Source organism: Protopterus annectens, chromosome 13.part0 (assembly GCF_019279795.1).
Source record: "Protopterus annectens isolate FY-2018-M chromosome 13.part0, PAN1.0, whole genome shotgun sequence".
Taxonomy (NCBI): domain Eukaryota; kingdom Metazoa; phylum Chordata; order Ceratodontiformes; family Protopteridae; genus Protopterus; species Protopterus annectens.
In genome coordinates, this window is record NC_056747.1 from 409,901,688 (window position 1) to 409,916,964 (window position 15,277).

The window sequence follows — 15,277 nt, forward strand, 5'->3', positions numbered from 1 at the left end:
GGTCATTGTGGATGCAAAGAAGGCCTTTGAGTGATTTAGGTTTATTTGTATCAACAAGTATGGATTCCTGGATAAATTCATGTAGTTGTGGTCTAACAACTGCAAGGAGTCCTAGACTGAAGTTATGGTGAATGCAGAACTTTCATTTCCTTTTTAGCCAAGCAGGGAATGCAGCAGAGGTGCCTGCTTTCCCATTTGTTCCATATTTGGAACCCAGGCTGAGACTCTCTGCTGGTCTGGTATTAGTAGGTTTACGTTGGCTAGGATGGAGGTCAAGCCTCTCTACGCTGATGACTCACTGGCATACTCAAGTAATCTTGAAACATCTGCTTTATTTCTTTATTGGTGGACAGTGTTTGGGAGGTTTCTGGCCATAAGGTAAATATATTTAAAAAAAAGGAGCCATATTAATAAATTTTACCTCCTCCTAGGCCATCTGGTGTTAGTACCTTTTGTTGTGCAGTTAACTGCACCATTAAGTATTTGGGACTTTAGACTGACTCAACTGCATAGGTTTTAGTGAAGATTTCATGCTGAAAAGCTATTGAGTAAATATAAAGCTCCGATTCAGAAATGGAAAGTGTTACTGTTAGACCTTCATCATAGAATAGCTGCAGTACAAATGTTTTTTCCACTGGCACTATACAGCTTTCCTGAAATTCCAGAGAATCTGGATGCCTAGTTTTTTGACACAATTAAGAATATTATGACTTTTTTATATGGGGAGGGGAGAGATCAAGTTCCTGTCTGCATAAGCTTATTATTCCAAGGACTGGGGTGGACTTGCATAGCCCAACTTTTTGCTTTAGTGTTATGTTTCTCAATTGAGTATGTTTTGTGTTTGTCATTCTCATGTTCTTCACCAAAGGTGGGAAATAGATGGGCATCCTTAGCAGACAGAGAATTGGAAAGTCTTCTTGGTGTATGAAGATGGATAGGCAGGAGTCCAAATCACTGGCAACATTTACATTTGTAATTCATTCTTCAGTGGTGGGCTTGCAGTAGCTGTATGGAAGTTTTTTTTCCCCCAATGCATTTGATGGGTTAATTACATGGTCCTTCACAAATCAGATACAGGGACCAATTACAGAAAAGCCTGAGTTTTATTTCTTGGGGGCAGTGTCACCAGAAGTTCATTCTTGGCAAGGCCATCTTTTTAATATATAAAAAACTGGTGAAAGTATTTAAAGTGTTAAAAATGAGTCTTCCTGCAGGGCCTGTTATACCACTTAGTCTGGCTTCTTGGCTGAAAGTAGGCTGGGGGACTTGGAATCTGAAAATATATTAGACTTTAAAGACAGTCGGTTCAAATTAAGGGATCTGTCAGGGAGACATTAGAGAAGAGCTGAACAACCCTGTTAATATATAGAATTTAGTACTGCACAGTGGTTTGTTGCTTAAAGATCCCAAGGAAACATCAGTGGCATTGACACAACAGGTACCACGCTCGCCTTTGGTGCTGAAAGCTGTGGGTTCTATTTCCACATTAGGCAAATGGATTGCCAACACTGTAGTATGGAATAAGGGGATGCTGCATTTCTGAATGTGTTGTCCTTTGGGTGGTGTGAAGTAGGGGATTGAGGGACCTAGCAGTGTGTCTTCTGGGATTGTCCAGAGTTGGACTTGAATAATATTTGTAGAGAATGATTTCAGATCTGTGGCCAGGAAGGCTCATATTTTCCTCAGTACTTCTTACTGTGGGTGCCTACGAGAGAAGCATCAGTGCTCATTATGTGTGATTATATTGCTGGCTGAAAAAGCTGCAACTAAGAAGTGAAAGTCAAAGGACCCTCCTCAATTTGGATCAGTAAATTATATGCCTTATTGAGGGAGATGGCTAATTTAGAGGCAATTAAATGTACAGAAAAAAAACAAGATGTGTTTGCACTAGTAAGTGGCTCCTCAAAGTTTAGTGAGATGATGATAACTCCGTTAAAAGTTAAGTTTGTAGTGTGAAGAGTTTGTATAACCTGGGTTCTTGAGGAAACTTGATGGGAAAATCATATATGCTCTTAGGATCTGTTTTTATGGTGACATAGCACCCCTCTTCCCCCATATCTTTTTTTGTGTGTGTTAATTGCAATGCTTTAGAATTAATGTTCAAGAAAACTGAACAAGGACTGTATATAAGCTGCATTGATTTATTAGTTCTTTGTAGTACATGGAGCTTCACAGTTGTGCTCTAAGTTCAAAAAGGTGCTTAAAGTTTTCTTTTTCCTGACGGCAGAAAGGTGCTTTATATAGAGAATTATAACAGTCTGTCCAATCATAACCAGCTTATGTGTTCGAGATGTGGATGTCAAGAAATTCACATCAACAGCAAAGCTTAAGAAATGAATCTTGGCAGCCATGTCAAGGACACACAAAGCTGGCTGTAATTGGAAACCCAGCCATAATTCTTTGTCGAGCATGTAGCTGTATCCACTCCATGTACTACCATTTACAGGAAAAAGTCGGTGAAACACTTAGTACTGTCATAAAAACAACAGGCAGAAACTCCCTTTGTAGGGCTAACAACTTTAAAAGGTGTTAGACACTTTGCTGTGGCACACTTTTTGTTTATAAGTGTGTTAAATCAAAGCATCTAACAGCCTTTAAAAGCTGTTCTGCCTTCTGCTTCTGCTCTTTGCAGGATAGTACTGTCTAATGTTATTCCCTAGTGCAAGACCCACTCTTAACAAAACATAGACAAAATGTAGATGTCCTTAAGTTTTCGTTAAGCATCCCTAAGTATTGTTAAGACTGGGCCACACATTAGGGACACTTCTAACAAAATTTTTCCTGATTTTGCAGCATAACTGCCATGCTGTGTCCAATACAATGTTTTTAAGCAACTCTATGCTGTTAAGCTCTAGTCTTATGCTAGAGCATAACAGCAACCAGTGACAGCCACAATGGTAGAGCAGCAAGAAGTTAAAACAGCTTTAAAAGCCTTCGTCAGGAGTTTGTCTGCTTCTGGCTGCTGCCATTTTATGGATTGCAAAAGTGAGAAACGCTTGGTACCTCTACACTTAGTTTTGTTTGCTTCTGTAACTAGTAGTACATTGGAGCAGCTTAAGCTTCATGTACTACGAGTTGTGATTAGGTCGCAGTTGTTGTGTGTTCTCACCATGGATGATCATGATTCATACTCCCAAAGTGAATTTCTGGTCATCAGTGTCTTGAACATACAACAGATTGATTATGAGTGGAAAGACCCAATCATAGTTTTCTGTATTGTGTATATGTTTGTAAGCACAATATCACATGTTTGTTGGTGAATTCTCTCTCTTGGGAGATAAAATATTGTGCATTAATGGCATTATTTAACAAAATACTCTCTGGTCTGTTGAAGTTCACCATTTACATTATTTTATTATAAATTAAATAAATGTTTCTTTTATGGATTTTTAGAATATGCCTGAATAAGGGCACATTTAATAAATTGCACTAAATCAGTTATTTTGCTATCTTATTATTGTCTGCCATTTTTAATGCATTTTGTACTTTTCAGTTAACCATGCATATTGCTGATACATTTTTATGTTTTGGCTCCCTGAGTCATCTTTTGATAGTAGTCAACATTGTTTGATGTTTAGTATCGTTTGGCATAACTCGTTCTTTTGCACACTACTTTATCTGAAAGTGTTCTAATTTAGAAAAATATTTAAAATTAATTATGAGAATTCAAAATATCTCTCTCTCTCTCTCTCTCTCTGTATTGACTCACCTGTAAAGATGGAATTTTAGTGACCATAAAAAGGAGGCTTTGGGAGTCTTATGCCCATATTGAGGAAGATAGTTGATTTAAATAAGACCAGAGCTGGATATGCAAAAAAATAGCCTACATGAAGAGTCAGGATGAATCCTGGCAACAACTTGCAGCCCCTCCCACATCACCTTAAGACTTGTGTGAACCAGAGCTCTTGCTAGACCTAGATTGTTTAAGGTACAGAAGATCAGAAAGTGAATCTTAAGTCCTGAATTTATTTTATTTTGGTTATATTTGTTAATCATGTGGGTAGGCTGGTCTTTGGACCAGTTTTAACCACAATCTGGGTGCCATTATTGCTACAGAAGATCATACACTTCAAAGTTTCATACAGTAGTGACCACATTTCAAATCTGGAACATTTGGAGGATCGTATGCAGAAGAATGCCTTACTGAATATAGTATAAACTGAGAACTGTAACAATATTGTAGTATTTAGTTAAAACACTTATAGTATTTAGGTAAGTTTACACTGAAGAAGTGTTAGAAAGTTACTTAACCCTGATAGAATCTGAAAAAGGAACAAGAAAGTGCATTAGGTTAATGATGCTTAAAGTAAAGGTATGTAGAATCTGCTCCTATTTACAGTTTTAAGTGGAATACTCTACTCTAGGAAGTGGAGTTGTGCTGGACGGAGAGGTGGCAGTAAGCTTTTGGTCAATGTTGCAGGAGCATTTTATGAACCCTTTAGGTGGCCAATAACTTTCCTATTCTGTAATTTTCCATAGTTACTGTGGTAAGTCTAATGCTGGGGGGTGCCATCCAGGTGAAAGAGAAAAATTAGGTAGGTGTTCAGATGCAGCAAATCCAAAAGGAAGGTTATGCATGAAATTATGTGTTTAACTAGCAAAAAAGAAGTGGATCATTACACCAACTGTAGTATTTGTAGCAATGCATAACCAACTTGATTAACTCACTTAGATGTCCTAAGCAGTTTCATTCTGGATGCAAGGCATTGCCATGGAATTTAATGACTTTGCCAAAATTGCTCAATCCTTAACCGCTCCTTGTTCCAAAAAGCAGTAATATGCCATCCTTGAGCTATATCTGTCAATTAAAAAGTAGTTGTATCTCATCAGCCATGCAGTTAAAATTTTTCAGCAAACCAAAACCCTACTCCACATCAGAAAGCAGGTTGCCCCAAGAGTATCTGAAAGTCTCACTTCAAGCTATTGCTTACTCCATCTCCATAATCATTAGTAAGATAGTCATATGTACATATGAGTATAAATAGGGAAGCTATGAAAAATAATTTCCTTGCAAAAGGCATGAACTCTGTTGACTTTACAGTCTCTGTCTGATTGCTGTTCTTTCACTCTGGCAAAATGTTAGATAAGTGTATCCTTAAACTACTGAATGACCTAGCAGTCAACAGCCTACATACTGACAGTTGTCATGACTTCCACCCAGGACAGTGCACTGCGACAGTTCTCTTGCACTTTACTAAGTGGGAGAGGAGAACTTTGATGTGCTTAATATTCCATTTATCTAATGATTGCAGTAATGTACAGTTTTTGCTTGGCACACAGTGTTATCTCTACCCCCTCACTAAACTGTTTTAGGAGCTACCCTTTTGATCAAATGCAAGCAGCCCGTTGAATGAAACCTGCCGTCTTCTAAACTGTTATCTACAGAATCCCCCAAGGGTCTGCATTAAGTCCCATTTTATTCACTATCTGGGTAATATAGCAGCTCATTGCTGCCTTCTAAGCTTTTACAACATAGTGATGAAGTCGCACTTCTTTACCACCCAACTTAATATCCTCATTAGGAATAGATTTGCAGAATAGTTTTTTTTGCATGATTCAAAGCTGGTTTGAAGAATTGGTTCTGCCTTATAGTGCCACCAAAACTAAATTATTTACCTGTGGTAACTGGTTCCCTTTGGACTGTGCTAACTATCAAATTCTAACCCAGGGATAAATGCCCCTGGTGCTAGTGAGTTTGAGAAAATTCCTTGGTATCAGTATCATTAAAAGATGAAGAGTTAAAGTATGATCTTCACATTAATAAGGTAGTACTCGAGAATAACTGGAAATTTAGACTACTGTAGAAAGCAAATCGCCTTCTTACAAACAGTTCATTTATAACTACAATCTGGTAATACCTACTACCTAGCCCATTATGTGTAACAAATGTTGCATGATTGTCAAATCCCTAAAGAATACCTTTAAAACAAGCTTTAAAATCACACTAACAAGATCTGCAAGTATAATCCATTCTTCCTGATTAGGAATGTTTCTGTTCACATACTCCAGAAGTGCAACTACTCAAGTAAGCTGACTAAGCATTTCCTTCCCTTCTCCTCACTTAAATATCATTTTGAATTATCCCTAGGGTCTTACTGCTCCAAGTTTGCTCACTGTTTTTGCCTGCTCATTGATATTTCTCAGTCACCAGTTATTGTATACCAGTATTTGTTTTTCTTGTGTGTGTCAGACTCATTACTGCTTATTTACTGTTACTGCAGAATATCATACTCATGTCAGTGTCCGTGTCGATCTCCATACCATTTTTTTCTTTCACCTACTTTTCTAAGTATGTGATGTAATAGGTGTTTAAAAGTGCTGAATAGAGATCATCCACAGCCAGCTGATGTTCAATCCAACATAAATGTTTTGTTATGTACTGACTGAATAACTGCACAAAATGTGTGCAGTCAGCCTGCTGTTAACACTGCATGATTCATTACGATGTACCATTTCAAATCAAGCATGTTTTGTAAAAGGTTATGAACTTTATATTCCAGGAACTTAACTGAAAATGGGAATACACCCTGTTAAAAATTCATGGTATAGACTTAGGTCTAAGGCACCATATTTTATATCTTGACAGGCAGCTTATACAGTTAATGGGGAAAATGTAAATTATATAGTGACCCCCCCCCCTCCATTAATATTCCAAAACGTGCACACTGATTGGCCAGCGTGCCCATTGTAAATCCCACAATATACTAACAGAAAAAGGTCCGGTCGCCCAAACATTTTTTCCATTAGTACAAAGTGTCCAAAACTTTTTTTTTTTCAATTAAAAAAAAAAAAACTGAGCAACTGAGACTTTCTTTTCTCCTTTGCTTCCATTTCAAAGCATTGATGTACTGGGTATGCGTCAGAACGCAAGTCCCATATGCATGCACAGTGCAGCAACACAAGGAAGCAGTATACCACCACCACCAGCAGAAGAACAGTAATGCTCCGTTATACAAAGACATTATTTAAGAAAAGTAAGCATTTTTTTTTTTCCTTTAATGTCATTGTATAATAGCAATAACCGACTCCGTGGCTGTGGTATATTGAAGATTTACCCACAGTTGGCTTTATTTAATCACTTGAGCTTCGCCCTCATGATTAAACCACTGCAACCGTGGGTAAATCTTTAATACACCACACCACATCGTCAGTTATTGCTTAAGTGACTAATACTAAGGGGAAGCAATTCTGTCACATTCCACAGCTTTACTCTAACTTACCCTGGATAACTGTTGTAGTTCTACTTGTCTTTGTTACAGAATTGATGACAAATATATATTGTAAAAGTTGTGGTAGAGTGAATCCTGTGAATATATCCCATCTGTAAGAAAAATGAAAAAGGAGGGATGTTAAAGGGAATTGGATTGAACTAGTTTGCATGCATGCTGCATTCTAAAGCAAGAAATGTTAATTAAGAATTTTAATCTGCATTTTCTCCTGTGATATAGTACTTTTGTAATACAGCACTACCAGTGATGGTGCCGGGCAGAAAGACAAGACTGTTCTGTAAGATACCCATTGGCCAAGAAAACTGTAAAAGATCTTGGATGAAAGTAATGTGAGCAATGTAAAATAAGACTGGAATTGTAGCTCTTATTACCACTGCTGTGTTCTACTGACATTATCTCAGTCGTCTGAACAAGTCAACTAGGACAGTTGTTTTTCCCTGCCCTTAAGTTATAGATTGTAGAATTTACCTACCCAGCCATTGCATGTTTTCTCATGTGTCAGATTTCTTTGCATAAGTAGCACTTTTTTTAAAGGGGGGAGGGTTGAAAGGTGTTCAGACTGTGAAGTGTTGCAAGTTCTCAGAACAGACAGTATATCAGCTGTCTTGCAAACAGGTTAAAGTGAAGTTGAATTATACTAGAAAAAAAAAATGAGTGCTTGGTTTACTTTGTTCTTCAGGGCTGTCGTAAAGTGATCCTTTCTACCAACATTGCAGAGACATCTATCACCATTTCAGGGATTAAATACGTTATCGACACTGGTATGGTGAAAGCCAAGAAGTACAACCCTGGTGAGGATCATCTTTTTAAAGCCCTCAGGTTTTGTTTTGTTTAGAGTTGGTTGAGCTTAAAACAGCTTTTGTCTAAGCCATTAAACTTGTAATATTTGTTTTACAGAAATGTGTGTCTGTCTTCTCTAGCCATCTTTGAATGACTGACCTGGAGCAAGTTAGTTCACCTATTTCCCTCATTGTAGTAGATTAGTGTAGCCACTGTAAATCTCACTTGACTACAAAGTGTTAATAAATGAACTTGATACTTCTTAACTAATGCCATATCAATTCTGTTTGAGGGCACCTTCCTGTCTCGTCATGAGACATTCAGATGTCTCTGATTTCTATTCCTAGCATTTGAATTTGTCTTTCTAGCCATTTGAATACACTGGAAAAGAGCATTTGGAAATAATGCTAGTTAAAACCTGGCAAGGTTCTTTTAAAACCTTGATTTACTGTGAACTGTCATATTATTTGACCATTAAAAAAAACAACTTTTTTATTAACTGTACATACTAAGATAGTTCTGGTAGCTGGTTAATTCCTAAATGGTTTCTTCCTATTCTGTTCATTTTTGATAGAAAAGTTATGAATTGTATTTGTGCCTCCTTTTTTAAGTAAGGCACATTTAGTCTTATCCTTTCTCTTGTGCAGTACACTTAAGGTAAGGTTAAGGCAACAACCTACCTGTTTCTTTCCTCAGAAAGTGGTCTGGAGGTACTCGCTGTGCAGAGGGTGGCAAAGGCTCAGGCATGGCAGAGATCAGGGAGAGCGGGTCGGGAAGACAGTGGAATCTGTTATCGTTTATATACAGAGGAGGAGTTTGAAAAATTTGATTCCATGACTGTACCAGAGATTCAGAGGTTAGCACTTTGATTACTTTCGTTTTTACTGTTATTTATATGGTGACTATCAGTTCTGTGATTATTTTTTAATAGGGTTTTTTTTGTTTTGTTTTGTTTTTTTTTTTTTTTTATTGCTAAAGAGGAAAGACGAGGGACTGTCAGTGCTAGTCACAGGGCACTGTTGACTAACACATTTAGTGCCTACAGTGAATGAAGCTTCTGATGTAATTTGTTCATGTTTCACATTTGTTGCAATGCACACCTCTTTAAATGAAACAATAAGTATTACCAGCTCTTTATTTTCATTTCTGACGTTGAAGTGGTTGAAGTCTTTATCTTTTTGTCTGCATTGTTCAGTAGTAATCGCAGTTCCTAATAACTGAGTAGCTGATGTGCAGTATAATATTATTGATAATTAAGGAAGCAGAGTGCTTAGCTTCAGTATAGAACTTGCACTACTTTACAGAAATGGGGGGGCTATGCCATCCTCTTGAACACGGAGCCTTTCTTCTTTGGGAAGTGACTGTAGAGGTTTCTCACCCAACAACAAATAATGAAAAGGTTTAAATAGAAAAAACAGTGAAAAATCCAGAACAATTGAAAACTCCTTCACATAGCCCATCTCATTCTTGGGATTATATGACAAAGATCACCAGTGGCTCTGGTAAATCAGCCTCGCATCCTGGAACCCTGTGTATCACAAAAGGTGAGTCCTAGGGCGAATAAGTACAAAAAACACAACAGAGATGCAAGGAGATAGCTGTCCCCAACATTATGGTAGAGAACTGACTTCAGTTCCTTTTTATATGTGGAAAAAACCTTAAACTTTAAAGTGTTAAGCAACAGTAACAAAACCGTCCAAAACTTCAGACGTTAATTCCTCTTTCTGTGAAGGTGCTGAAGAAACAAACTAAACAGGCTTGGTCACTGCAGTAACACAGCTTTAATTTATGATAAGTGCTTTCGTCCACCAGTTGGACTTCATCAGATCAACTTTTCAATAACATTTTAGTTGTAGGCTAATTACTATGTATGAGGTTGTCAGTTATGATTTATAATGCGTTGTGCTTTTTATGTATATATTAATTTTCCGTGAGTTAAAGCTGTTAAGTACTGTATCCACAGCCTGTACTGATGAGCCCTTAAGGCAAACCAGAGCACTGCCAAATTTCCTGGTCATTGGCGAATCTGTAGTGAGGCACACCAATGTCCCACTCATCAGTCTGCATAGGAAGAAAGCCACGGTTAGCTGCCTTTCCGGGGCTGGAATCAATGTCACACAGGCACTCATGTCATTGAACCACAGGTACCAGTATGACGTCATAGTCCATGTGGGTGTTAATGACCTGAGGCGTATCTCCCTTGACTATATGAAGTGAGACATGATCAGATTTGCTGATTAAGTGTCTCAGGCAGGTATAAGCCTGGCACTGAGCAGCATACTACCATCTCCAAGGATGATGCCACATTACCAACAGAAAATGATTGGTTTTAACAGTTGGCTTAGCTTCTGGTGTCAATCCAAGGGGGTGCAGTATTTTGACGGCCTGGGAGGACATGGTTGACAGACCATGCTGCATTGCTAGAAATGGTCTGCACTTACCCCCTCTGGGCTTTTGGATATTGGCAAAAACATTTTCCACCTCCGTAGTGTCTTTTTTAGGCAATGCCAAACTGATAAACCTCCCTAATTAACTGCCCCTACAAATTAATATGTAAAAGAGGTACTGCTCAATGATAGAAGTCTTAACAAGAAACCCCACTCCCTCCAAGCCTTTTACCTGGATAATGTAGACATCTGTGTACTACCATCTCCAAGGATGATGCCACATTACTACACAATTTCTAGCAATGCAGCATGGTCTGTCAACCATGTCCTCCCAGGCCGTCAAAATACTGCACCCCCTTGGATTGACACCAGAAGCTAAGCCAACTGTTAAAACCAATCATTTTCTGTTGGTAATGTGGCATCATCCTTGGAGATGGTAGTATTCCTTTTGTAATTATTTTCACACCTTTAGACCAGCTACTGCACAGGATGGAACTAAAGGTAGGGGAGTCTGTCTGTATTATAACCAACTTCGCATCCAGACTAGTTAAAGTGCATCACCCATTGGAACTCATACATGTGCAACTCACAATAAACAGGGTCTCGTACCATACCTTGCAACCCTTATGTCACCGTCCATGTCCCAGGAAACCCAAGCTACCTATCTCAGTGTACTAGAGTCCCTCACCATTCAACCTTGTATGATATTCATGGGGATCTCAACTCTCCCTTTATAGACAGGGAATCCTACACCACTTCTAAAGCACAAGCCCAGTGATTCCTAAACTTTAATACCAACATCTTGTAATTGTTGATCCATTCTCTTACCAGGGGTACAAACATACTTGACCATGTACTGACAAACATGGAAGGGGTTGCTGATGTTCCTCACCTAATGTAATGTCTTCACTCATCATAACTGATCATAAGGCAGTATTGCTTGAAATAAAAATTAAATCCCAGTATCCAGTGAAACCAAAACCCTTTAGGAACTATTCAAAGGCTAACCTCTCTCTCCTTAGCGACACCTTGGCTAAATTCCAAGCACCCCCAAACCAAGTAAATACCATAGCACATGCTGAGCTGTTTACAAAGTCTCTGTACAGCCATATTGATAGCTGTATAGCACAAGCTGTGCCCCCTTGTGTTAAGAATAAGACCAGCTCAAAATACAAGCCACCCTGGTAGAATTGTAATATTAATCAGTTGTACAACAGAAAAAAAAAATCTTGGCCAAGCGTAGGAGGAAGAAAGCCATATGTACTAAACACCCCTAACCAATCTAAACAGAAATCTTTCTACAGCTGCGTGTGTAACTTCAGGGAAAATATGCAGCAATGTGCAGAACTTATTGTAAACGGCATCACCCACACTGAATCAGAAGCCATTGCCAACCTTTTGGCTGACAGGTTCTGCTCAAATTTTTCGCCCCCAGTAGTCCAAAGGAAATACCGTATACCACAATTCCCCCAACCATTACTAGGCAAAAGGTCATTAGTGCACTTTTCAAGGCCAAAATCACTGCATTAATGGGCCCTGATAACATATACTGTAAGTAATATTAAACATGACCTTGCTGGCCTTCTTGAATTACTTTTCAGCTGGAGCCTACAGTCAGATTTTATGCCCAAGGAATGGAAGATGGTTACAGTTATTCCTCTACACCAAGGCGGTCCAACCACTGATCTGGGTAACTACAGGCCCATAAGTCTAACCAGCCTCATATGTAAGGCCAGGGAAAGAATCATCATGGACATGATAAATGAGGACATGAGTAACCTGCAAACACTGGACCCATCACAGTTCAGCTTTGTTAAAGGAAGTCATGCCTATTAAATCTAGTGAAAGTTTGTTTGAGAGGGTCACCAAAGCACTGGATGAAAGCACGATTGTGCACACAGCTTACTTTGACCTGGCCAAGCCTTTTGATAAAATACCCCAATCAGGCATTCTAGACAAGCACACTAATTTCTTTTATCACCCACTGGATAGCCAACTGGCTGACTGATGGGACCAAGCAGGTCAAAAATTGTAAGTCCACCTCCAGCAAGAAGTCAGTCACTAGTGAAGTCCCCCAGGGCTCGGTACCAGGCCCACTCCTTTTTGGCATCTGTTTCTCTGAAATGGAAGCAAATGCTGCAGGTTTATGGCTGACTGGAGATAATTGCAAGCTGGAGGTTATCATTGACTCCTCTGCAGACACTAGCATTCTTCAAGAAAGACTATCTCTGATTAACTAATGGTGCCAAAGCCATGATCTTAAATGCAGTGCTACAAAATACATAGTTATACCCTTTGGGAAGTCAACCATCCCAGCTAATTATCATGTTGATAATACGCCCCTAGGAGTTGACCCAGTAGTCCGAGTTCTGGGTGTTCACAGAGACAGTAATCTTACTTTCGACCACCATGTGGCCACAGTGGTGAGGAAATCCTTTTATGTTGTGCATTTTATAAGTAAGGGCATGGCATCTAGGTCCAAAGAGGTCATTCATTATCCCACTGTATTCTGCCCTTATCAGACCGATCATAGAGTATATATCTGACAAGGCATTTGCAGCAACTAGAGATACCTAGCGGTTCCTTACAAAAAGAATTCAAGGAGTAACAAACTTTCCTTATGCAGAGCGTCTTAAAGCCTTTTTCCTGTACTCAGTCTCCTATAGATTGCTGAGGGGGTGATCTATGTCTGGCTTACAAGGTATTTGCAAACCCCACACTTAACGAATCTCCTGCATATTCGTAAGCCAAACAGTACCAAAAAATACAAGGTCCAGGGATCTGAATTTTGTCTGTGACTTAGAACATGCCAGATAGACAGATATATGTCCCAGAGATTGCATCTCTTATGGAACAGGCTTCCCATCTATGTGAAGCTGAGTTAATCTATTGCCCAGTTTAAGTGCAGCCTATACCAGTGGATGGGGAATAAGAAACTGACACCAGGCCTGGCACCCATATCCCTTATGGACAGAGGTAGCTTATAAATGCCTGGCCCTCAGTCTCCTATTTAGATACAAGGCATCATTATTCTTTTGGGAAAACTTGGCAAGGCTTAGAAAGGCCACCCTGGGTTATTAGACTAGTAACAGTCTGTGAATCTAAAGAACAGTAACTGGCAAGACTGTTACAGTAAAAAGCACTGCCTAATTACTTATAAACTAAAACACCAAAAAAATTAAAGCAAAACTCAAGCAGTAGTTGCAGGATAATTTATAATTTGTAAGCTGTTACCCCATAAAGTTCATCATACACAAAATCATCTAATCAGGTAGAAAGCTGCATACATAAAAAAACACATGACCAGTACAATGAAAGCAGTTTATCAGCAGTGAAATGTACCATATACTTTACAATCTGTGCCTTAAAGAAAAGAGATCCATTGCTACCAAGTGCCTTACCTGCTGTTGACTTAAGTGATGCCAGATGATAGTCTCATTGCAATGCAGCAGAACGAGTGGTTGAAAAGGGTTCAAGAAGCATTTTGAATGCCCAGTTAACAAATAAGTAAACAGTAAGTAAGTAACCTCCAAGGCTAAAAACGTTTAAGCTAATGATGACTACTCATAGATGCATTGATATGCCTAATTTTTGTCGTTAACATTCAAAATGTCATACTGTCATTTTATATAAATAATTAAATATATGCCATGTCTTTCCTACATACAAACAAATACACGTACACTAACTCAGTAACAGATCAAACTGGGTTTCTCTGTCTCTGAGTGCACTCCACTTGAACAAAGATGATCTCTAGGACATACTCTCACTCTGCTGCTACTCTAGCTTTTTGTTAACCAAACTACCTTCCAGTTTCTGTAACAACATGCTACTATTTTATGCAGATTATATAGTTTGTTGTCTATAACAAACCCTTACACAGTAAGACAAATGCTTGCTCAAAACCTCTTCGCATTATCTTCCTGCATATGGCTTAACTTTTTACTGCTTAACACAGTCTAAACAAAAGCTATGATCTGTGGCCCTTTTCACAAACTCATAAATTCTGTCACAGTGGCATATAGTAACCAAATATAACAAAAAAACCCCCCTCAAAACTACTAACAGCTTCAGCTACTTAGGTATTTGGCTTGATAAAAAAATATATAATTTTCACTATCACATTCAGCAAACCAAGCCAAAAATAAACAACTCCCTCTTCTGTGCCAGGAAAATCGCTTATTCTCTAAAGGAAGAAATGCTGTAGCAGGAGCCATACTACTTTCTCATCTAGAGTATGGACATCTAATCACACACCCTTCCTGCTAAATAAAAAAAATGTACCACCTTAACAAACCACTGCTGTCACTTTATTATCCTTGCTCCTCAAAGAGACTGCTACTGTTGTGTTCTGTCAAAGGCCACATGGCTCCTTGTTAAACAGAAGTGATTAGACTTGCTGCTACACTCCCTCCTTTACAAGCTACATGTAATTGCATCCTTTCCTTTTCTTTCTAATAAGCTTACAACAAAGAAAACAAACTACCAGCTAAGAGCTTTACCCTCTTCTCCAGATTTCTTTCACAAAGCCTCACCAAAGTGACGACAGCTTCTGCATTATACCACCCAAATTCTGGAAATAAATTCCTCCTGAATTGAAAGACAGTTAGCTCATGCTCAGAAGTCAGGGCTGCTGTTAAACACAATCTCGCCAAATCAGCAAGCTGTAAAGGTTAATTTAAATGACATCTGACATGCACCCTTTTACCGAATTTACATGTAATCGAACCACACACTCGTACCGTTGATTTCTGCCATCCAATCTTAGACTGTCATAATTTTTTGCTTGTGTATGCCTTTCCTACTTGGCTGTTTTTTTTTTTTTTTTTTTTTTTTTATAACATGAACCTTCCTTGTTATCCTAATTGTGTTGTTAATGCA

At 38.6% G+C, this 15,277-nt stretch overlaps 1 protein-coding gene across 1 annotated transcript in view; it reads left to right on the forward strand.

Annotated features, from left to right (window-relative positions):
* Window positions 1-15,277, forward strand: part of DHX33 (DEAH-box helicase 33) — a 380,923-nt gene that overhangs the window by 158,339 nt on the left and 207,307 nt on the right. Inside the window, exons 6-7 of the mRNA XM_044054042.1 lie at window positions 7,909-8,020; window positions 8,706-8,865. Of these exons, the coding sequence (XP_043909977.1) occupies window positions 7,909-8,020; window positions 8,706-8,865 (272 nt within the window). The remainder of the gene's footprint in view (window positions 1-7,908; window positions 8,021-8,705; window positions 8,866-15,277) is intronic.